This window comes from Protopterus annectens, chromosome 9.part0 (genome assembly GCF_019279795.1).
Source record: "Protopterus annectens isolate FY-2018-M chromosome 9.part0, PAN1.0, whole genome shotgun sequence".
NCBI lineage: Eukaryota > Metazoa > Chordata > Ceratodontiformes > Protopteridae > Protopterus > Protopterus annectens.
The window spans coordinates 919170552-919196486 of NC_056743.1; the positions used below are offsets into that span (position 1 = coordinate 919170552).

The following is a 25935-nucleotide window of genomic DNA, read 5'->3' on the forward strand; positions in this document are numbered from 1 at the left end:
TTTCCATTGAGCCACCCAGGAATCAGGTGCTAGGGACGCTGTCCCATCAGTACAGAATGTAGGCGAGATAGGATCACATAACATCTTTTAGTTATGTACTTACCATAACTTTAGATGTATGGGATCCATCTCGCCTACATTCCTAATAACCCACCCTCCTTCCCCCTGCCTTGCAGATCAGAAGAGACCGGATGATTCGAGTTCAGCCGTTTCATCTTGAAACACCTGGCAATTTTATATCAACAGTCTATGTGTGTGTGCATGTGTGCGGACAAACAAGATCTGGGGAAGCAGTGGTGGTGCATCCTGGGATGTGGGATAGCTCAGCCAATAAGAGACTTCGTTCTATAGTATAGCGTGCCGAGTCGGAGCCGAGGATCGGCTCCGAACCCATCAGTACAGAATGTAGGCGAGATGGATCCCATACATCTAAAGTTATGGTAAGTACATAACTAAAAGTTTCTCTTGCCATGGAGCCCAAAGCAGAAGCAGTTTGCATGTTTGTCGGTCAGTCGTTGCCAGAATGAACTTGAAAATTACTAAAGCTAAGTACCCCGTTGGGGATCTTTTTCTTGCACTAAGCAATATCCGAAAAAGTAAATAATTGTCTCCGCTGTGGAAAACAAATATCACACCAAGACTTTCATAACCTGTTTGTAACTTGTTTAGGCCCAGACACGACATCCCCGGGTGTTGGTTCTGTGCTCGCTTTAACTCTAGGACCATTCACCTTAGAGCAGAAATTGTAGCCAGACATTTCAGAGACAGGTCTGCGCATTAAGAAATGGCATCCATTGGTCAGCATGCAGTGGATATTCCCAAAACGCGGAAAGATAAAGACAGACCACATAAAATTAGGCCTTCAGATTACTCCTCCCTGAAGCCAGTCATCAGCTCTCTGAATTTCAGTGAGGCACCTACGCAGCCCCTGATGCCCAACATGATTCCATCACAGGCCTCTACCGAGACCCTTTCGGAGTCCGGTATGCCGCTGGAACAGTCTACATCTGCCAATATTTCAGTTGTCTGCCTCCTGGTTGGGTCCGGAGCTGCTATGTAGGCACCAGCTTCTGAGAAGGCCTTTCGAACAACCGACGCCAGACAAAAAACTACGAATGCGCCACCAGCTACAGCCACTCACAAGCCCATTGAAGCACTAAGGCCTAAGAGCAAGACCACTCCTGTTCCTAGCCGCCATCTTCCTCAAGCCCAACCTGCTCAGTCATAACAACTCCTTAAGATGGTGGAGGGACCTTATCTCTCTTATCAGAGGTAACCAGACCACTCCATCCAAAAGGAAAAGGGATCTTTCCCCAGAGATTCTATCAGAACGTGACACTGAAGAATCCAATTATTTCGATTCTGATGAAGAACAACATCCCCTTACCCCCTTTGAGTATTCTGATGCAGAGGAATCCATTCCTTCTGCATCCCCCCCCCCCCCAGGACCTGTCCCTTGGTGAGACCTTGCACACCTTTAGGGAACATTTCCACTGGGAAAGAAGAGATTAAGGGAGTTTTTACATCTCCCCCAGCACAAACCATTAGCCATCCCTCCCATTTTAGAGGTGGTGGAGGATGTTTTTATGGAGTCTAGCATCACTCCTGATGCCCTCCCCCCTGCACCTAGAAAGCCATATAGGTATTACAGGGTGCCAGACACACTCAAGTACTTGTTCAAAAATCCTGCAGTGGACCCAGAGGTCATCACCCAGGGACCTAAAGGGGCTAGGGCCAGTTCATCAAAAAATCCTATTCCTTCTGACAATGACAGCAGAGCTCTAGACAGATGGGCTAAAAAGTGTACACCTCTGTACCTTGGCTGTTAGAGCTCTTAACTGCCAGTGCCACATGTTGAAATATCGGCAACATAGCTTGGCACTATTAAAACAAAGATTTCATCCTTGCCATACAGTTCTATTTCCAGGGAGCTAGGGGAGCTCTTGCACTCCAGCTCTCAAGTGGCAAAGCATTCTCTATACTGCAGATACGATGCCCTAAAAGCCTCTAGTAGGGCTGCTATTGTGGGGTCAGTCATTAGGAGGCATGCATGGCTGAAAGAACAACCTCTGACTGATTATGTTAAATCAAAACTCCTAGATGCCCCCCTAGATAAGGACCGCTTGTTTGGATCTAAGGCTGAGGAGGTGATCAAGAGAATGGAGGATAAGGCCAAATCTATGCAGACAGTTAAGGACTTCCCCCAGGTCCCACCTCCCAGATTCAGCAGGAACTTTCCCTCTCAACACTGGTCCTTTCTTCTCAATTCAGACCTGGACAAAGGAAAGCCCGTAGGGGCAGAACACCCAGGCAGCAACCACAAGGACAACAGAGGCCCAGACCATGGACCTCTACTACACCCAGGGCAGGAGTTCTAAGTCCACTCCCTACCCTAAGGACTTGCAATGACTCCTTCTCCCCCCTCTGCCAAACACCAGCCCCTCAGACGTTAGGAGGAAGGCTATCCCTTTACAAAGACAATTGGCTATCAATCACAAAGGATCAACGGGTCCTAAAAATAATTTTTCATGGATACAGATTCTCCTTCATAGAAACACCAACCTTAACAGGGTACCCAGACATACCATCAAATCAACAGGCAGAGGCACTCAAACAAATTCAGAAACTCTGGGCACAAAAGGCAGTGGAGCCTGCCCCCCAGGAACAAACCAGAAAAGGGTTTTATTCCAGATTGTTCCTGGTGCCCAAGAGAGAGAGCACTTGGCGCCCAATTCTTGATCTGTCCACACTAAATCTTGCCCTGCAAGTGCCAAAATTCAAAATGAGCACACTCCAAAAACTCTTACCCATGCTGAGCCCAAATGCCTGGCTTGTTACCATGGACCTAAAGGATGCCTACCTTCACATTCCATTAAGGGAGTCCTGCAGACAGACCTTCGCTTCAGAGTAGGCTCACAACACTTTCAGTTCTCTGCTCTGCCCTTTGGCTTATCTACTGCTCCCAGGGTTTTCACCAAATGCCTGGCTCCGGTCATTGCCTTCTGCAGGCAGCAAAACATCAAAATCCCATATCTGAACGACTGTCTCATCCAGGCATACAGCAGGGAAAAGCTCCTGCACAACCTCGATTTTGCCCTATTTACCTCTCTAGGCTTTACCATCAACAAGTAAAAATCAAATTTCCAGCTTACCAGACAAATCACCTGCTTGGGAGATCTCCTGGACACAGCTTCTCAAAGAGCCTTCATCTGTCCAGAAAAAACAGAGCTTCCTGCCCCAGTACTTCTCCAAATTACAGAAAGCAACTCACAGCAAGGAAGTTTCTTCAAATGCTGGGGTACATGGCATCCAGCATCCTGTTGGTGCCCTTAGCGAGACTGCACATGAGAAAACTGCAATGATACCTAAAAAACCTTTGGTGCCAGCACTCTCAGTCCCTGGAGATACATCTGCCTCTTATTCCCTGCTTGTAAGCCGAACTTCTTTGGTGGCCAGAAGCCTGCTCACTGAACAAGTCCCTACCCTTTCTGTTTCTTCCCCATGGCCAGACTATCACCACAGATGCCTCAGACAAAGTCTGAGGGGCACACTTAGGCAATATCTGCACTCAAGGCACTTGGAACCACAGGGACCGACACCTGCACATCAACCAAAAGGAAACAATGGTAGTACTCAGGGCTATCACATCTTTCAAGACCCACCTGATTCCATGGGTGCTCCTCATCAAAACAGACAATATCACAGTCATGTGGTACATCAACAAGCAGGGGGAACACACTCCTACCCTCTTTGCCATGTAGCCATACTTCTCTGGCAGACTGCCTCTATGATGGGCCTTCATCTGATAGCCCAGTACATTCCAGGGGAGCACAATACCATAGCAGACCACCTCAGCAGGAACCAATTAGACCCCCACGAATGGCAACTTCAGAGGGAGACCTTCCTCTGTATCACATAAGCTTGGTGAATACATAACTTAATTTTTCTTGTCATCTCCATTTGAACCTATACCACATTTTACAAGACGTTTTTGTTTTAATGTAAACCCTCAAACGAAAAAAACAAACACACCCCAGAACACTCCATAACCTACTAACTTTAAATAAACACACAGACATATATACATTTTCAAATAATGAAGTTTAACCTTCCTGATAGGAATTGTCCCAAATTGATAGCTGCATACATAGATATTGCTTAATTTAACATTAAGGTTGCTCATGCTAATACATAAGTTACAGCCTGTGTTCCTACTTACACTAATTATTGTCTTTTCTTGTCTTATCTGCATTCCCCTCCCAGATGTGAAAATCATCTTATATGCTTTCAGAAAACATTAACCTTTATCTTTAAAAAAAGTGTTGTGGCTTTTATTGCTTGACCCACAGTTTGTTTCTATGGAAACACAAGTGCAAAATGTACAGCTGCCCTCATCTGTGAGTCAACTTACACTAAACATTTTATTTCCCAAAGGAAAAGTTTTCATTGCATTCAGCATCCTTTTATCATTGCATTCAACATCCTTTTATTTACTTTTATACACAAACACTTGATGTTATGTAGTCCTATCTCGCCTACATTCTTACCCGTGGGTTCGGAGCCAAATATCGGCTCCGACTCGGCTGATTTTACTAGCTCGAAGTCTTTCATTGGCTGGGCTAAGCAGGTATCCCATGGTGCACTGCTCCATATCCCCAGATCTCGTTTGCCGCTCGTGTAGCTCGGACATGGTCTCGCTTGGCTGTGGCTAAGTACCCTCTTTTTTCTTGGCTTAAGAAAAGTTTTGATTCCTATCAAAAGCTATTTTCATAGCTATTTGTCTAAGTTTGTCTAAGTTTGTCTGGTTGGTCAGGAATTGTGATTGTATGATTGTTGTGTGGTATCCCTCTTACTGTTCCTTGGGCTAGGCCCGTTTCAGTTAGAGGGCCTAGTTCTCCTCTGTTGCCTTCTGTGTTCGGTCCAAACCATTTAAATTAGAGGTTTCGGCTACCTTTTCTTTGTGTTTTCAATCCCTTGTTCAAGTGTATGCTAGAATTTTGGTGTGTGTTTGATCACTGTTGTAGTGTTGGTTACTTTTAGTGTCATTCCCACTTTTATAGAGTGAACGCCGGTGTATTGTTACTGACTTGGTTTTGCATTGTGGGCGCAGTAGTTAAGATGTCTAAGGATACCAAGGAGCACAAACCTTCGGGTTTTAAAAAGTGCTCGAAATGTGGGTACAAAATGTCCATTACCGATGGGCATTTCATTTGTGTCTACTGCTTAGGAGCCATCCAACTGCAGGAATCCTGCAGTTTTTGTCATGCGTTTAGCCTTAGAGTTCTCCAAGAGAGAAAGAATAAGCTAATCTTAAGGGGACTATTAAAACCCTCTTTTGAAGAGGCTATGGATTCGGCTTCCAGTGGTAAGTCAAAATCTGGCAAGTCAAAAAAGAGATCTCCGGCTCCGTCAGCTTCATCGGAGCCCCCGGAGAAAATGTCTAAAACTGCATCGACCTCCTCGGCTCCACTGTCATCGGGGCCGCAGGAAGGATCGGTATTGATGGAACCGGCGTCGGCTGCAATTGTATTGGAACCTCCTAGGAGCTGATCACCCAGTCTCAGACCAGCTTCTCCTGAGAGGAGATCGCATTCTCCATCCCTGTCCTCCAAATCCTACAGGACCCTTTCGGATGTGGATGTTGATAGGGTGGTTCAAAGGCTCCTCCAGTCACCGGTTTTGGCAAAATTGTTTTCGGCTCTGGCCCAGTCGGCTCCGGAGCCCGTCCCGACCCCGTCTTCGATCATTCCTCCTCTGAGCGCATCTCTGTCTTCAGAGCCGGAGTGTTCCACGCCGCATGACGTTTCTAGGCCGGCTCCGATGCCTCATTCTGTTCCATCGGTACCGTCATCGGCTCTGACCCCATTGGCTCCGTCCTCGGGGTTCGGGACTCGGGATTCTTCGGTCGGGCCCTAGGGGGACATCTCGGGGCTTATTTCGGTTCCGAGCCTCCCTCTCGGTGCATCGGCTCGGGGAACTCCGACACCCGTCATGGCCTCGGAGACTGGTCGCTCCTCGGATTCGGGGGGGCTGGCCTTCAAGTCTGTGCTGACCATGCTGGCCAGATCGTCAGCTACATCAGGCGGGTCGGTCACTCTGTCCCCCTCCACTCCGTTGAGAGCTTCTGATCACCACCCATCCATGGACAGCAGAGCACCAGGGCCTAGGGATACCCCCACGAGTGGTCCCCAAATTTCTGAGGTCCCTCAGAGTTCGTGCCTGAGGAGCCCCCCAGAAAGAAAACGTGCCAGAGGAAGCACATAGACTCCCAAGATGAGTCCCTCACCTCTGATACTGACCTCAAGGAATCTGAGGGGTCCCCCAAGTCATCCTCTGATGATGTTTCCTTTTCCAATATCCTGGAGATACTGAAACAAAGAGGCGACTGGCCTTCCAAAGCCCCTTCTGAGGAGGAGTCAGTATTCCTTAAAGCTTTTGGTGCTCAACCCTCCGCCTCCTGAGTGTCTCCACCCTTCAACGAACTCCTTGACCTGATTTGTTGAAGAGTGTGGGAGAACACTGATTCTGTGGAGCCCGTGCCCAGGCGTCCCAACAAGGTTCTTTCCGCCCCCCAGGGCAAAGAGTTTCTGTCTAAAGGAGTCTCTCTAGATGCCATGGTGGTGGAGGCAGCCACCCAGAAGGAAGTAGCAGAGTCTTCTTCATCCGTCCATCCTCCTAACAAGGAGTCTAGGACCATGGACTGGTACGGGAAGCATACCCTCTCGTCAGCAACCTTTACATTACGGTCGCTGAATTACCTGTCTCACTTCACTCAGCTCCAGAGGGATCTCCTCAAAGAGTTAGGAGATACTCTTGCGGGTAACATTCCTGAGGCGGTGGCTCAGATGGTTAACGCCTAGGTCTCTACCCTCAACTCCATTGTTAACTCATCCATGTGGCTCATTTCGTATGCAGCTGAGGGAGCGAGTAGGGCAGCAAGCTCAGGGGTCGCCCTTAGAAGGCAATCCTGGCTGCACCTGTGTCACTTTGCGGAGGCCTTCAAGTCTTCCTTCACTGACGTCCCCTTTGATGGTTCCTCCTTGTTTGGGACCAAAGTGAAAGACACCCTCACCAGGTGCAAGCAAGAGGGAAAGACCCTGTCTGCCGTAGGGGTCAGTTTTTCCCTTCCTTCTAGGCCTTATCCCAAGGCCCAGTGGGGGGGGGTGTGGTTCAAGAAATCACAGAGGTTTTTTCCTGCCGCACAAGGTGAATCCCCCTCCAGAGGCAGGGAAGGGGGGTTATTCAGGGAGACGTCGTCCCAGAGGCAGAGGGGGGGCCCCCGCAATTCGGGAGACCACGACTCCTTCTGTGGTTCTTCATACTCTCATTCCTGAGGGTGTGCCCGACTGCACTTATCCGAAGCCAGTCGGGGTCGAATTTCTTTATATCCGGAAGCCTGGGAAAGCGTTACCCAGGACCGATGGGTATTACAGATAATTTCCGGAGGTTATCTCATTCCATTCTCATCAGAACCCCCGTCAATCAGAAAAATCCCAGATGTACCACCCAGTCAAAGGGATCAAGCAGCCTCAGAGGTCTCACAGCTACTAGAAAAAGGAGCCATCCAGCGTGTCCCCTCAGAGCAAATCGGATTAGGGACTTACTCAAGATTCTTTTTGGTGCCGAAAAGAACAGGGGACCTGAGACCCATACTAGATCTCAACCAACTCAACAACTACGTTTGCAAGTCCAAGTTCCGTATGGTCACACTACAGTCGATTCTCCCATTGTGGGAGAGGAGGTATGGATGTGCTCCATTGACCTCAAGGATGCTTACTACCATGTGAAAATGGACAGAGCATCCAGGAGTCATCTACGCTTCTGGCTGGGAGCCAGTCATTTCCAGTTTTGAGCCCTGCCCTTTGTTCTCACCACAGCCCCCAGGGTGTTCACCAAGTATATGGCAGTGGTGATGGCTCACTTGAGACATCAGGGATTCCGGGTGTTTCCGTATCTGTACGACTGGCTCCTCACCACTCCCACCAGGCATCAACTAGTCCAAACCAACGATGTCACCAGTTGGGTATAACAATAAATTGTGAAAAACTGCCTTATTGCCCTCACAGCGTGTCACCTTTATAGGAACAGAATTAAACACCATTCGAATGCGAGCATTTTTACCTCAGGAAAGGATCAGAGTATTACAACAACAGATACACATGCTGATGCCCCTGAGACAAGCGAAGGCAAGATGGGTTCTCCAGCCCCTAGAGACCATGGCAGCAACAATCATGTTGGTCCCTCTAGCGAGATTACACATGAGAATTCTCCAATGGCTCCTCTTTGTTCAATGGTCTCTCCAAAGACTTCCACTGTCTCATCCCATCTTACCCACGGACAGATGCAAGCAGGACCTCGGTTAGTGGCTGTGCACCTATAATTTGGACTGGGGAAAGCCCTTCGTTCCACCCATCCCGGTTGCCACGGTGACCACGGACGCCTTCCAGATGGGGTGGGGGGGCATTATCTTGGCAGGACAGGCCAAGGCACGTGGCAAGAACACGAGATACATCTGCATATAAACATCCTAGAGATGAGAGCAGTGCTTCTTGCGTTGCAGGCACTTCAGAGTGTTCTTCCTCTAGGGACGATTGCGATACACTCAGACAATAAGTCAGTAGTGTGGTATCTAAACAAGCAAGGGGGAACCAGGTCTTACCCTCTGTGCAGAGAGGGCATGCGAGTGTGGCATTGGGCAGTAACTTCCCAGTGGTTTCTGGTGGCAATGCACATTCTGGGGAAGTCCAACGTGATTGCGGACAGGCTAAGCAGAGCTATCCTGATGCCTTACGAGTGGTCCCTGAGTCGCCTGGTTGCAGAGCAAATCTTCTAGCAGATGGGGTCAGCCTTGCTGCGACCTTTTTGCCAGCCCCCTCAATGCAAAATGCAGCAACTACTTCACGCTGATCCCCCCACAGGGGGAGTCACCCAGGGATACTCTGGTTCACGACTGGTCTGCTTTATGCTTTCCCTCCGTTTCCCCTGCTGCCAAAGGTGATTCAGAAAGCGCATTCGTAGGGAAGCAGAATCATTCTGATTGCTCCACACTGGCCTTGCCAAGTTTGGTTCCCCTTTCTTCAGCAATTCGTTGTGGACACTCCTTGGACTCTGGACCCTCACATATTTGTTTCTCATTACAAATTGGACGTGGTCTCCAGGGGCAGGTCTTCCTTTGGCTCCACAGTTCATAGGTTCATAGGTTCATACTAGGCTATCTGCCCAAGGGCATTTATAAGCCTAGCCCATAGATATGTGGCTTTCGCCACCCCTTTAGTTTGAATAAAATTATGCCTATTATTTTGCTGTGCCTCTGTCAAGCAGTGACAGTGAAGTAATCCCTGGGGTATATCTGCAATCTCCCATCCATTGGTCAAGATTCCTCTTGAACAAGGCCAGCGAGGTGCTCTGCCTCACATGTACCAGGATTTTGTTCCACAGCATGGGGAGTCTCTGGGTGATGAATCTGTCCCTCCAGCACGTCCTATTAATAACCGTGTCAAGGTTTAAGTCTCCCGCCCTTGTGGTTCTGAGGGATCTAGATTTTTTGAGGTGAAGCATATTCATCAAATCTGGGTTTGACATGGCCTTATATGTCAGGCACAGGTCACCTCTGAGCAAGCGGTATGAGACTGAATAGAGCTGGAGTTCTTTCAGTCGGGCAGCATAAGACATATTTTTGAGACCTTTTATCCTTTTGGTGAGGAACTTTTGGGGCCTTTCCAGCTGCTGCAGGTGTCGAGTCAGATACATTCCGAATGGGGCATTGTACTCAATCATAGGTCTAATGAGTGATGAGTACAGGGGGACGATGACCTCCCTTGATCTAGATGTGAATCCCTTCATGATCAGGTGGGCAATGTAGAAGGTTTTCCTGACTACTTTAGCAACATGAGTGTCAAACGAAAGGCTAGTGTCAACCTGGGTCCCCAGGTCCCTGATGACTTCTTCTGTGCTCAGTGGATTGCCACCTATATTCTCAGGAGTATTTTCCTATGAGCCACACAGGATGTAAGTGCTAGGGACGCTGTCCCACGGGTGAGAATGTAGGCGAGATAGGACTACATAACATCAAGAAGTTATGTACTCACCATAACGTTCGATGTATGTAGTCCATCTCGCCTCACATTCTTACTTACCCTCCCACCTTCCCCCTTCCTGGAGGATTTGGAGGGTAGGTTGTCATCTGCAAAGTTCCCTTGCTTAGCTTATTCTTTACCTGGATGTGATGTGTGCATGGAGTACGAATGAGTTTCGCAGCAAACTAGATCTGGTAAGAATGTAAGGCAAGATGGACTACATACATCGAACGTTATGGTGAGTACATAACTTCTTGTTATTAGATTAAGCCAAGCCTTAATCCAGACATTCAGCCATGCAAAAGTAAGACAGAACATATCAACTCTACATAGATTATAATCTGTGCACTTTTACACCCCATCCCCCTGTTTAACAACTCAAGATTACAACATATTAACTTAAACATGCTATTTGTCCAGCCTTTCTTCTCTTTTTTACATTGCAATGGCTACATTATAGTACATTACAAAATAATTGTTTGCTTTAGTATCTTTATCACATATGACAATAACTGAAAATTCTGTACTATGTAACAGGCAATTTATGTCATGAAATGTTTTAAGCAAATACTGTTAAGAACAAAAATAGTTTTACTCACAGTTACTTTTCTTTCTTTTTTCCCTTCCCCTTCAGTGTCATTCCCAACGTTAATGACATGGAGTGGATATATGTGACTCAGAACCCAAAAGTGTAACAACACCAACAAAAGTCCAGCCTTTCCAGTTTTTCTTGTAAAGGCATATTTCACAAATGTAGTTGATGCTTTATAGTTTCACGTGTATTCACTAATTTCAGTGCTGCTGGTCTTTTTTCTTTTCATCTCCGTCTCATAACCCCAAACTCTGGTTCAAATCCAGGGTACTCCTGATTTCTATAGTCATCTCCTGTGCTTTTTTTTTCAGTCTGTCATGCATATTCCTTTGGAACGTTGGAAAAGTTTACACTATGGAATAGACTCCCTTTCCATGAAAAGCAAAGTACCTCTCCAGCCCTCTTTAAGAGGAACCTGGACGACTGGATGGGAACAGAAAATACACCCCTGGGATCCCACCTGTGTCCCTGCTGGACAGGGGAAACAGGTGATGACTTTGAGGGAACATAGACAAAATTCTTGGCTAGGCTTATAAGGGCCTCCGGGCCAGTAGCCTAGTAACATACTATGAACCTATAGTCCGTAAACCAGCATGTTTTTTGGGAGGTGACAGAAAACTAGAATTCCCAGAGAAAGTCCACAAAGACACAGGGAGAAAATCAGAACTCAACACAGACACTAACTAGAAATCATGCTAAATGGTTTTCATCTTGCTGTCAGTTATATAACTACATCCAAAAATTAACTCTGAAGGATTTGGGCCATCTTCAAAAGTCTTGGGTTTAATGGTAATGTGTAAGAAAAATGATAAATTATGAATTATGGAACCAGTGACAATGTGTTCTGGTAAATTATGGTCTTTAAAAGTGATTAAAAGAACCAAATTGGTACATACCATAAAACTACAATTAAGTATTCCAGGAAAGCAAATGGACAAAGCTTTATCCCTGCTGATGGGATGATCTGACTACAGCTTCTGTATTGCATCTGATTTTGTGAGTCTAAATCAGTAGCTTTGAAATTGTTGTAATTTTTCAGTAAAAAAATAATGTGGCTGAACTCTGAAAAGTTTAGAGCAATATGTTTGCACTTCAGGACACAGAGCTTTCAAGAGTATGAGCATTTTCTAAATATACATATCTCGTTAATTCTGTTCATTTGTTAGACAAATGTCGTCAGACTTGCAATGACCCCTTTGTCTTAAAGCAAATTCTGCACAAGCTGTGTTGCACACTTTTTGTTTTTGTTTTATATAACTGTGGATTTTGTCCTAGAGGGTTTTATCAACTTTTTATGTCCTAACTGCTAGAAGATACACATGTCAGCAGCTGCATTCAGTAAAGCAGATACTGATTTTGAAAAATCTTACCCACAGTATTTAGTTATATGGTTAAGACTGCAGTCCCTCTTAGGGGTGCATTTTTATCGCCATGAGCCCATATTTATTGCTGAGGTGTAATTTGCATGAAGACTAGATCTGTGTTCTTTGTTGTTTGTTCTCCATCTGAAAGCATATCTATTTGTGACACCACAGTCTTTCCTGTGGCAACAACTAGTGATAGCACAAAAGGGGATGACAGTAATGTCTGGAAGGAACTACTTGAACAGATGAGAATTAAGGGATAACGATCCAGTTTGTGTTTGAGCACAGAACTGATATATAGTTGCATGTCTGACTAGAGCATGTCTTTCTGTGTAGGTCAAGCAATAGTAACAAGCATGAAACTTCCATGTGGTCTGGCTTGTCTATTATTTAGTGATACATTGTATAGTAATTGTAAGTCACACACATTATACTGGCGAAGAGTATAGTCTTTGAGGTAGTTGAATTTCAACAAATTTAACAAAAATATTGTAAGTTAAGAAGAAGAAAGAAAAATAATAAAGTGGCTTATCAAGGGTAAAGAAACTACTTGCTGTCAAACAAGGAATTTGGTGGCATGATTTCCTCAGCAGTAAATAATAGGGATGTTTCATAAAACATACATATATATATATATATATATATATATATATATATATATATGGGTCTACTTTCATAGACCGAACGTACGAATCGCCGACACACATCTTCCCGACCCCAAACAACCGAAAACACACCACACCAACAACTCAACATACCGAACACCACAACACCGACACAAAAAACGCCAACTACACATTGCACACAGCAACATATCCACTAACCTTAACCTAAACCCTAACCCTAACGTCCGACACTACCGCACACTTACCCAACCCGCACCCTAACCCTAACTCACTTAACACACCTCTAAACCTCAACACCTTCACTATCGCACACTCACCCTACCTGCACCCTAACCCTAACTCACTTAACCCACCCCTAAACCTCAACACCGTCACTACCGCACACTTACCCTACCTGCACCCTAACCCTAACTCACTTAACCCACCCTAAAACATTCAGCCCGTCACTATCGCACACTCACTCCACCCGCATTCTAACCCTGACACACTTAACACTACCCTACACTGCTCTACGTCACTTCCACACACTTACCTCACCGGAACCCTTAGTCCGACACCACCGCACACTCACCTTTCCCACACCCTATCCTAAAATCCCTCACTATCGTACACTTACCTGTCCGCTCCTCAATACTACATCTTTCACTTTCGCACACTTACCGTATCGCGCTCACACGCTGCCGTTGTCGGTCTCTCAGCCGTCGGGATATCGCGTTTTCGGTAACCTACCTGTTCGGTCGTTCCGTCTCGGTCTTCCGGGTGTCGGTGACGTGGCGCTTCGGTCTATGAAAGTAGACCCATATATATATATATATATATATATATATATATATATATATATATATATATAGTTATTTGTGTCTAAATATTCCTTGCTTGAGATATTTCTTCCTAAAACTCTTGGTAACTCTTGAAAGACTGCTAGTGCCACCCATATAATTATCAGTTACTCTAATCAAGTTTTGTAGCTTCAGAAGATGATGGTTTATAAATAAAATTAGTTTCCTTTACTGTGCCTGTACCAGTATTCTTACTTTTTTATGGATGCCTAGTAGCTTACCTTTAAAACCCCAGATAAAGCCAGACAAAATGTGTGTTAGGGGTTACTAACAGGGTTAAGTTAAGGCTTACTAGATTGTGCAATGGCATATTTTTATGCTTCTTATGTATGCAAGACTGTAAACAGAATATTAACAATGGCTTGTAAGATCAGTGCCTTCCCTTCCCATTCCCACAAGAAATTCTGAGGGGCCCTGTACAAATTTCATATGGTGTGCACCCTTACATTCCAAAGATGGGGACAAAAAGCTTGTAAGACATGAGTAAATATAAGGAAAGTAGCGTAGCAGGTGCCGGTGTGTGTTTGAGCACAGAACTGATATATAGTTGCATGTCTGGCTAGAGCATGTCTTTCTGTGGAGGTCAAGCAGTAGTAACAAACATGAAACTTCCATGTGGTCTGGCTTGTCTGTTATTTAGTTATACATTGTATAGTAATTGTAAGTCACACACATCATAGTGGCGAAGAGTATAGTCTTTGAGGTAGTTGAATTTCAACAAATTTTAACAAAAATATTGTAAGTTAAGAAGAAGAAAGAAAAATAATAAAGTGGCTTATCAAGGGTAAAGAAACTACTTGCTGTCAAACAAGGAATTTGGTGGCATGACTACTGTATACTTTGATGAGAGGGAGTCCTTGCAAAAAGTGTTTTGGTGTAACAAAAGACAGTTTAACATCTCTTTTGGAGGATTAAATTACATAAACTGAAACTATCCACAAACTAATATTCTCTCATATTCTTAGACTGTGTGTCTGCTTGCTTGTGTGAGTAGGAAATATTGGCTGGGGGTATACTGGTGTAGCTCCATGTATTGTGCCTGTGCATATGAACGAAAATACTATAAAAGCACATTTCTGGCAAAAGGATACATTTGCTGTCCAAAATGATTTAAATTATATGAATTGTGCATGTAGACAAGTTGTGCAAAATGTGGTAAATTACTTCTCTTAGCAAGAAGAGTATTTGTCAAATATATCAAAATGAAATACATATTTTGTTCTTTACAGGTATTTATGAATTTATATTAACAGCTTGTATTTTAATCCTTATGGTTATTAGAATATACACAAATGCTTATTAGAATACAGTATTTAAAACTACTAAATATTTTCTTATTTCAGTGATCTCTAGCAAGGAAGCAAAGTATGCATGTGTTTCCAAATTATTTTATTATCTTGATCCTTGGGACATCATTTAACCAACTCAGCTCCCCATGTCCACACCAGGTCTACCAACTTATCTTCTACCCCTCATGGATTTACTTCAGTATTGCTGGGGCCAGTCATGGATCCTAAGATTGTCATGAGGGCTTGGCTGTCTTTGCATCCTTCCTGGATGTGTTCTTTATACGCCCTCCCTTCCCCACTTCCATGCTCGATTACATCCAAGGGGACCACCCCACACCTCCCCTAAGGGAGCATCATTGAATGTTGTCCCACCCAGAATGGGGATGCACATTCCTCCCTGCCACTTTGTCACTCTGCACAGATGCTAATTGATCCCGAATCAACCAGGCTGTAGTCAGGGCTTCATCCCTCTACACAGGGAAGGGAGGTTGGCATAAAGGTTAAGGTGTTTACAAAGTGCAGGGTTTGATTCTCACACGGGTAATTAACTAAGCTTAAAAATAACTCACAGGGGCAGTTAGCCTAGTATTAATCTGTAAACCTATTTAGTGCCATTTTAAAAAGAGTGGGAGGTTGGCATAATGGTTAAGGTGTTTACCTTACAGACACAAAGTGCAGGGCTTGCTTCTCACATCGGATTATTGGCTAGGCTTAAAATGGCCTACAAGGGCAGCTGACCTACTACTAATTTATGAACCTAAGTGGGAGTGGCTTATGTGTTTCCCAATTAAGTTTACTAAACAAAACAATAATTATATATTATCAATGGCCAGTTACATAATTGTAAAGTTTTACTTTCTTTATTGTGTGGCAGTTCAAAATCTGGGAACAAAACTTCCTTGAGACAAGAGTTACTACAGAGGTAGCTGGACTACAGCTGGTCTTGGAACTAGATACTGAATTAGCCATGTCAATTACTTCTGTGATTGACTATGAGAAATTGTTTTCATATGAGCTATTAGGGAAAAATGTTTAAGGCTGTATCATACAGCATATTAACACCTAGGATATGACTGTGGTTTCAGTAAAATTCCAGGCTAAAACACAAATTCTTCACCTGTGTGTGTGGACCAACAAGAGTTCCATTATTTGGTAGAGAATATATCTGTCAGGATTGAGTATGGAGTGTTTTTCAGTTTGTACAAGCAGTCATGATATGGCTACTCAAAGGGCACCAAAGAAAAACAGGTACAGAAAGCAATACTGTAAATCGGGTCTATATTACGTAGTCAAAGTATGACAACTTTGAACGTTATATGGTCGAGACCATATGTTCGAAGTTGTCATACTTCAAATTCAAAAAAATAAAAAACAAGAACAACTTCCTGACAGTTGTAAGAAGGGGGGAACAACCCTTTATTTTCTTTTTTGATGTTTTATTTTTTTTTCATGTCTTCGAAATTCTGTAAGTTTGAACATATAGGTTCGAACATATGGTGTTCGAAGTTATAGAATTTTGACTACGTGATATAGACCCCTGTAAATCATCAGATCTCATTTGCAGGGCTTAGAGTTCACATCGATTTCTTCGTCTTGAGCTTCTCCGAGTGTTTGTGGGTTTTTTTGCTGGTTGTTTCTTTCCCTACCTGTCGCTCTTCTATTTCTTTCTCTAGTTTCTATCTAGCTTTCATGTTTCTGTCTCTCAGGTCCTTTAAAAAAAAGTTTTCTCCCTTCTCTCTGCCTTTTTCTTTCTCTTTCTCTTTCCTGATGGCTGATCAAAGCCACTAGGTTTTAAAAGGTGCATTTCCTGTGGGCAGAAGATCCCTTTATCCGATGCCCAAGGGGGGTGTGTGTACTGTTTGGGGCCCCAGATTTGGATGTCCCTTCTGATATTTGTAGGGCTTTTCATCCTCAGGTTCTGGTGGACAGAATAAGCAAACTGATTTTAAAAGAGTTGCTTCCTCCTTCCACCACCTTAGGGATGCCTTCTACATCAGGGGATCAACCCCCTCCTAAAATGCCCAGGGAATCCCGGGAGTGCAGGAGACCATCTCCTGCGCGATCTTCCTCGGAACCGCCTAGGAAAAAGGTGAAGCTTTCAGAACCGACTCACTCAGCTCCAAGCTCAGTGACCACTGCCTCTTCTCATCCCCATTCATCCTGTGGTGCTGAGGGGCTGAGTGGTGTGCCCACGACATCAGCTCCTACAGTCTCGATGCTGGGGTCAAGTTTACCCATTTATGCAAAGAGATCTCTGTCTCGTTCCCCGCAGAGATCCTCCAGCCCCACTTCCACTACTTCTTCTGGGTCTTCCCAAAGTCTGACCTCCAAAGATGTCGATAAGCTCATGAGACAATTTCTCAAGACAGAGATCCAGATGGGGCTTGTGTCTGCTCCATCTGTATCTGTATCTGTGAGGGTTTCTCCATTCCAACCAGTAGCTCCTTCTCCAATTCAACCCATGGTTTTAGAGTTGTCTGTTCCATTGGGTCCCTATGCCTGGGTGTCGGAGTCAATAGAGTTGTTGCCTTCGGCTTTCTCCCTGACTTAATAACAGAGCACACCAGGCAAAGGCACAACAACAAACCATAAAACAAAAAAGCACCCATAAAATGCACGAGGAGGACTTTTGGGTGCTTTTTTGTTTCTCCCCGACTTGCTTGGCTCTGGCTGCTTTGGTTCCAAGTGTGTCTTGGAGCCATAGTGTCAAGATCAGTTTTGGGGGAGGGGGCTGACCTTGACTCAGAAACTTTCAGAGCTGTCTCTTCCCCTTGGTGCCTCAGTCTTCAACAGCTTTGCTCTGACTTCCCCCTCAGAGCGGGAGGCCTGTACTCTCCAGGAGGTTCTACTCAGGTGGTGTTGGTCCTGGTGGGACAGCTCCAGGTAGTTTGGAGCCCTTCGGCGTTTGAGGTCAATGATAGGGTCCTCTCCATTCGTAGGAGATCCTCTGCACTTATCTCTTACGGAACTTCCCCCACCTCATACTGGACCAGTGCCTAAGGCCTCTGAGCTGCCAGTCCCAGAAAGTCTCCACACAATTCCCTCAGTGGATCTTCAGGCTTCTTCCAACACCTCCCTGGAGATCCATCCTGAGGAGGTCCCTCAGAAGAGACCATGTAAAAGGAGGCACATGGATCCCCGTATGGAATCTGTCACTACAGATACTGATTTCATGGAAGGTGAAGGGTCTCCCAAATCACCACCTGATGAGGTCTCCTTTTGATACATCCTTGAAATCCTTTGCCAGAGGGGTGGTTGGTCTGCCCAAAACCCTTCCCCCGGACGAATCGGTACTGTGGATTGCTTTTGGGTCAAGCCCGTCTATGAACTGGGTGTCCCCCTGGTTGACCTGCTTATCCAGCTGGTGCTGTCTAGGGCTTAGAAGAAACTGGATACAGTGGAACCAATCCCCAAATGTGCAGACAAAATTTTGAGTGCTCCGCTTGATAAGTTGTTTTGGGCCAAAATAATCCCTGTAGATGCCATGGTTGTGGCAGCAGCCACCAAGAAGGAGCTGGCTCAGGAAAGCTCATCTGTCTACCCCCCCCCCCAAATAGAGCTTCTCAGGCATTGGACAGATTTGGCAAAAGAGTCTACGCCTCATCTCCCTTTGTCCTTAGGGCATTGAACTTTTGTCAGATTTTACCGGGCTACAAAGGGACTTAATCAAGGAACTTTCTAGCTCGGTCCCAGGGTCCGTGCCTACCGAGGAATGGGAGTCTTTGTCCTCTAGGCTGGTCACCCTACACTCCTTAGCCAATGCATCCATAAGGCTTATCTCTCACATTGCTGAAGGTACCTCAACGGCGGCCATTTCTGGCATTGCCAAACAGCGCCATGCCTGGATAAGGCTGTGCAGTTCTGTGGAGCCTTTCAAACAGTTCTTTGTTAAGGCCTCCTTTAATGGCTGCACCTTGTTTGGGCCCACAGTATGTGACATTTTATCCCAGAGTGAGAAAGATGGTAAGACACTCTGCCGTCAGAATTTGTTTTTCCACTCCACAATGGACCTTCTGCAGGAACCAGCATGGAAGTAAGAAGACGTGGTTTCAGAAGTCGCAGGATCCTTTCCAGGACATACAAGGAGAGGAGGATATGTTAGAATGGGAGACGCTGCCTGCACTGCTGAAGGGGTCCACAAAATCAGGGGTCATGGGAAACCATCCCGAACAAGCCTTTCCAGAGATCCTGAACTGTTGCCCCACTGCCGTCCTCTGGAAGTAGTCGGGAGATGTTTCTCTTTGCACTCTGAAGCCTGGGAGGCCATCACAATTGACAAATGGGTGCTAAGGATCGTGTCCAGAGGATACTTCATTACCTTTTCCAATACTCCCAAACAAAAACCTCTCCTCCCTGATGTTCCACCCAGTCAGAGGGAGGACGCGGCCCAGGAAATAAAAAAAAAGTTACTGCTAAAGGGAGTCATCCAAAAGGTCCCCCCCCTGATCAGGTTGAATCGGGCATTTACGACAGATTTTTTTTTTTAGTACCCAAGAAAACAGGGGACTTACAACTTATCCTGGATCTGACCTGTCTGAACAAGTCAATGAAAGACACAAAGTTCAGAATGGTCACGATTGAATCCATCTTATCTCTCCTAAAGATGGGTGATTGGATGTGCTGTATATACCTCAAGGATGCATACTACCATATCAAAATGGACAGGCGCTCCAGGCATCTTCTGCATTTTAGGCTGGGAGACAGTCACTACCAGTTCCAGGTGCTTCCTTTTGGTCTCACCACAGCCCACAGGGTGTTCACCAAATGTCTAGCAGTAGTTGCAACTCATCTCCGACTGCAAATTTATGAGATATTTCCATATCTGGATGACTGGTTCCTAACCGCCCTAACCAGGCATCTACTTCTTCAGGCCAGGGATTACTTTCTCAGCTTAGTTCCAACCCTGGGGATAACGGTCAACATCCAGAAGTCACAGATGACTCCAGTACAAGCCATAGATTTCATAGGGGCCCGCCTAGACACCTAAGGTGTTCTATGCTTATCTCACAATGGACAGGGTATCAGACTTAAAATTTCACATCGGCCAGGTCTTGACCACTCCAAAATACCCAGCCTCTCTAGTTCTCAGGGCATTTTGATCCATGACAGCAACCATAACTCTCCTACCCATGGCATGTTTTCACATGCGGATTCTACAATGGAACTTAGCGGTACAATGGTCTCTTCTCAGGAATCCTTTGAATGTTCCTATCAGTCTGTCTCGTGTGTGCAGGGAGTCTCTACTTTGGTGGCTTCACTCCATGGAAGGCACTTGAGGATGCCCATTCGTTCGTCCCTCCCCAAATGCCATGTTAACCACAGACATCTCCCAGTTTTGGTGTGTGGGGGGCATTGTTTGGGCCGGACAGTCCAAGGCACATGGATGTCTCAGGAGACCAAATTGCATATCAGTGTATTCAAGATGAGAGCGGTTCTTCTAGCATTGCAAGAACTAGACAGCTTTCTACCTCGGGGGACTATTGCAGTCCAAACTTACAATATGTCAGTGGTTTAGTGCATTAACAAACAGGCAGGAACCAGGTCATACCCCCTATGTCGAAAGGCAATGAGAGTATGGCAGTGGGTGATTTGTACCAACTGCTTTCTGGTAGCAGTGCACATTCTGGGGGAGTCCAACATATTAGCCAACAGGCTCAACCGAGTGTTATTGATGCCTCACGAGTGGTCCCTGAATCAGTCAATGGCAGACACGATCTTCCAGAAATGAGGTCATCCTTGCTGAGATCTCTTTGTGTCTCCTTTCAACAACAAATGCAGCAGGTATTTTGCCTTGCTCTCTCCTCAGCGGCAGTCCCCCAGGGACACTCTTGTCCATGCTTGGCCCTCTGGTCTGCTCTATGCCTTTCCTCCTCTAACGTTGATTCCCAAGTTCCTACAGAAAGTTCTCAGGTTGTGAAGCAGAGTAATTGTCATTGTCCCTTTTTGGCCTCAACAAACCTGGTTTACCTTTCTTTGGTCTCACCTGGTTTGCCCCCGATAACGTTGGATCCGAGTCCATATCTGCTGTCTTATCCTTCAGGGCATCCAGATATTCAGGCCCTGAAATTAACCGCATGGTTTCTTCACTTCCGATGATTGCTAGATCTCCCAGGCTCTCTTCCCCTGTTCGAAAAATATTGATTTCATCTCATTGGGCTTCCACACAGAAAATTTGCAAGAACAAATGGAAGAGATTTTCTTTTCGGGGTGAACAAAAATAGGTGAATCCCTTTACAGCCCCTTTAACAGTCGTGTTAGACTTTTTTGCCTTCCCTTTTCAAGGATGGTGCTAGGTACTCTACTGTCAAAGTTCATCTAACTGCTATTTCCAGTTTTCACACTGGGTTTGATTCCTTATCTCTTGCTTCTTCAAAAGTGTGCAAAGCCTTTCTCAGGGGCACCTTTCTGCTCCAACCACCAGTCAGAGATCCTACTCCTCCGTGGGATTTAACTGTGATTCTGCAAGCTTTAGTCCATCTCCTTTTTGAACCCTCAGCCACTGTGGATTTGAAATTTCTTTCCTGGAAGACCCTGTTTCTAGTAGTTATTACTTCAGCCAGGAGAGTGTCTGAACTCGAAGCTTTTTTGCAAAATTTCCATATTTGATTTTCCACAAAGACAGAGTGTCCCTGCATACTAATCCTTCATTTTTACCCAAAGTAGCTTAAGAGAGTAACATTAATCAGCCAATCAGTCTTCAAGCCTTTTTTCCTGATTATCAGAATAAGGGGGAGTACACTTTGCATCTGCTTGATGTTCACAGGCAACTTCATTTTTATATTCATAGAAGCAAGCCCTTTAGGAAGTGTGATCAGCTTTGTTTCCTTTTCAAATGCAAAGAAAGGTAGAACGGTTACCAAAGTTACGGTGGCGAGATGGTTGAAAGACTGTATTACCTTTATTAGTCTTTCAAAGGTATTCCTTTACCCGGACCACTAAGGACCAATTCTGCAAGGTCCTTGGCCATGTCTCAGGCTTTTTGGTCTAGACTTTCTGTTGAGGACATTTGTGCTGCTGCTGCTACTTGGTCAAACCCCCATACTTTCATTACGCATTACAAATTGTGCGTCATATCCAGGAGTAGAACTACCTTTGGTTCTGCTTTACTCTGGAATATCCTTCCTTGATGGCCACCCTGGATTATAGTAGCTGGGGACTCTGTCCCACAAGTTAATGAAATGAAGTGGACAACATCAGATAAAGAAGTTATGTTCTTACCATAACGTTCCCTCTGTGTTGTCTGTCTTCATTCCATTAACCTTTCCACCCCCTTCCCATTATCCAAGTCTTCGGGAAGCCTGGTAGAATTTATAAGGAATTTTTATTCCTTTGCTTGAGTTCCTGATATTTTCTTCTTTGAGTTATATATACACATTTGATCTGCATGTTTGTGCAGAATAATTGTAATGTTTGATATTGGTTATGTTTTCTTGGCAAACTCGATCTGAGGTACTGTGGGGGAGCCGGCCATTATGGGTAGGGAGAAGTAGCTCAAATCAGGAGTCTCGAGCTGGAAGAAGGTGGCCGGTCAGTTCCAAGCCTCGGAACCGTATTCCCACAGGTTAATAGAATGACGATGGAGAACATAGATGGAACTTTATGGTAAGAACATAATTTCTTTTTAAGCACCACTGCTTAAGCTGTTAAGATCAGGTATCGCACTAGACAGTAAAACCTGCCAGTACTGACCAGTAAACGATGGTAGCAGAATTAAAAACAGATTTCTTTCTGTCTGCTGTCAGTGCCAGTAATCTGTTCCTGACTTTCTTTCCCTAAAATAAGACTTATTATGCTGTCTTTTGGACAGCTGTTACTAAGTGGTTCATACTTTGCACTTTTTTTTCCTGTAACTAGTAGTACATAGATGAAGCTCTATGCACTACAAAGAATTATGATTGGGTCTCTTATAGTAACCCTCTATTATGTGTTCTAGACGTAGATACCACGATTCTTTCTTGGCATCCATGGCTCAAACAAATAATACCATGGTTGCAATCGAATATCTGATCGTAATCCTCTATATTAAAAAATATGTACTTACGTTATGATGACAGTATTTCGTGCTGATTACTTGAAACATTCTTTATGAACAGTTATATACTTACTCATTTTACTGAACGTATATTTCGTGTAAGCAGCATTTTACTGAAAAGAATGTCCTAATTACTGCAACAGTTTATATGTATAATGTGTATTTTCATATTTATGTCAAATGTATATATAGCTGTGAAAACTTGTAGCTTTGTCTAAGAACTTTTCCCTCAAACAATACAGAACCATGTGTGAATTAAGCAATTGTTTGTTGTAGTACTACATAGTATGGTGTTACGTAGTAAGCATTCTTATTCTCCTTGGGGAGTTGAGTAAGACGAGGGAGGTGTGGATTATAGAGTCACTATTGTACATTTGCAAAGCTTATCTTTCTTTATAATTCATACAGCATTAAACAGCATGATACTTCTATTTGGTACTCCTGCATGTATTTTGTTATACAAATGCAGCTTATGTCATGCAAAATAAATCCATCTCCACTAAGTAAAGGTTTTTGGGAATTTTACTAAAGTCAGAATAAGCTAATTCACTGTGGGTTTCCTTTTGTAAGATTAGCACTGCATTCCAGAAGTAGCACGCTATGGCTAGGCTTCAGAATAGTTTTCTCAAAGGGGGAAACCTTAACATAGCTGTTTTCCCCCTCACAATAAGACTTTCCGTTTCTTAGACTGCCCTACCACTTAGGGTTTCTGCTAGTGATGGCCTCAGCTCAGAGGATGATCACTCAGGCAGAGCTGCTTGATAACACACCAGTCTTCAGTGGTATGCTACTTTGTTTTGTGTTGTCCCTTGGAATTCCAGTGATTCACATTTTACACTGTCACACAAAATTTCACTGTTGGAGGAAAAACTGATAGCTGTAAAACACAGCAGTCACCCATTCGATCCTGATGGAGTAGTCATGATGTAGGTAAGTTCAGCAAAGACATGGGGGTGTTTGTGAGTGAGTGTGAGTGTGAGTGTGAGTGTGAGTGTGTGTGTGTGTGTGTGTGTGTGTGTGTGTGTGTGTGTGTGTGTGTGTGTGTGTGTGTGTGTCTGTAGGGGGATGCATGGGCACTAGGGAGAACACTACTACTATTAGTTCTAACAGTGCTAGTGTGGGACTCAGAGACATGTTAATGAGTGAAGTCTTTCACATTGTGACCACAGCTGTCTCTGAATCTCATTTTCTAATCATTACAGTAATTATCTAACTTACATGAATTTACCGTGAGCAGTGAGCCTTTTTCTGCATTCCAGGATATGATTGTTTTTCGTGCATTTTGTCAGGGTGTTTTATTTGCACTTTATTGCACTTTATTGACATCATTAAAGTGGAAAATACTTCTTACACAGAGCACTGAATGCACACTGTGTGTTAGGACATACAGTCCCTGCAGAGTTAATGAACAGCTAATTTTATCCTCTACTGGATGAGTGCAATGAAAATGAGTAATCGGCATGCCCTGTTATGTAAAAACATCCTTTATTCCTTTATTGTAAGTTTTATGATGGAAATCTTTTATACATATTACTGAGGCTTAAAGTCATAGTCCATGATGGCAAAAGGAGAGAGAGAGAGAGGAGAGAAAAAAAGTAACAATGAAAGAAGGAAGGAATAGAAAAATAACTAAAAAAATAACTTTTAGGATTTTTAGATTCCAATCTACACTTAGGCTCAATTGTATTGAATGGTTTGTATTTGCTACGATTTTTTGATGAATTTATTATGAAACTCTTTTTTTTTTTTTTCCTTTTTATTATGAAGAATAAATCGGTGGTAAACCTGCTGTTTGCTGCTTACAGTGGAGACGTGTCAGCAATAAGAAGGTTGGTTGTTTATGTTTCATTATATTTTCATCAGAATGTGAGTCTTGTTTGTGTTTAAGATTCATAGATTTCATGCATAGTTCCAGAGTCCTAGCCTTGGGTTCATATTACTGACCACAGTCCATGTTAGGGGCTTGGAATGTTATGGTGGGAAGAGGAAGTGGGAAGAGGAAGCACACAAAAACTTAGCATGTGTACCAAAGCAATAACTTGGAACAACATACAGTCAGAAAGAAAGCTCTCTGACATTTTAAACCTGAGGACTGCTCCCACTCGAAACCCTTTCCCCTTTTTAGTATATGACATTAGTAGTAAAATGCTGTTTGACAAGAAAATGACATTGCTTTGTAAAGTCAGGATTTTTATGGAATTAATGCAATGTATAATTGTATATCCAATATTGTCTTTTCCTTCTGGCTTCAGTCTGTGGGTTATTGGATCAGCCTGGGATCCAAGTCCAGCCATTCCACAAGATGCCAGACCTGGTACTCTGCCTCCTCTACCCATAATATCCTGCTCTCTCTCATATATCCCAGATCTCATTTGCTTCCTTCAGGGACTGTAGCAAGATTGTGAGCTCCTAACTGGTTTTCTGTATCCTTTGCTGTATTCAGCTATTTTTGTCTTGTTGTTCAGTAACCTTTCCTCTACCCTTTGTTAGTTTCTTCTGCAGGTTAGGTTAGGTAAGGTTAGGATTGGTTGTAGATTGTAGATAGTTTTTCCTTTGTCTAGAGTTGTAGTTTTTCCTGCCCTTTGGTGATTTAGTGTGTGGTTGTTTTTTTGGATTTTGTAGTTTTCCCTTTTTGATTATTCAGCATTAAAAAAATATTAAAATAATCAGTACCTTTGTCAGCTTGGTCTGCCTGCACTGTAGGGAGTCTTAGATCTGCAGATTTGCAGGCCATATTCAGCTAGGTCTTTTTAACACTGCTTCGGTTCCAGTACCTGTGTGGTAGGCTCCATTGGGTGTTCTTCTCCACTCTGGCCCTTTGGCTGTGGGACTTGTGGATCCAGTTGTCTTGCCTCCACTAAGGTTTGGTCTGATGGCTTAGCCAATATAGGCTCCAATCCCTACCTTGGCTTTCTTGACTCTGACAGTGTCTGAGCCAGGAGTGCCTTGGAGCCAAGGTTCCGGGGCTGAAGTCTCAGAGTCGGGATGGAATCTTAGAGTTTTGGAGTCTTCCCTCCCTCTCAGAGCCTTGGTACTCCACAGTTCAGCTCTAGTCTCTGTGTCAGGGCAGGTCATGTTGGCTTTGGATTCTGGTGGCTTCATGGTTTCTTTGTAACC

The 25935-nt window shown here is 44.3% G+C and overlaps 1 protein-coding gene across 2 annotated transcripts in view; it reads left to right on the forward strand.

The window, feature by feature from the left end:
- The window catches only part of LOC122811665 (glutaminase liver isoform, mitochondrial-like), a 1484096-nt gene that overhangs the window by 988474 nt on the left and 469687 nt on the right, over positions 1-25935 (forward strand). For both annotated transcript variants that reach the window (XM_044083661.1, XM_044083660.1), the window contains exon 15: positions 24586-24647. In XM_044083661.1, the coding sequence (XP_043939596.1) occupies positions 24586-24647 (62 nt within the window). The remainder of the gene's footprint in view (positions 1-24585; positions 24648-25935) is intronic.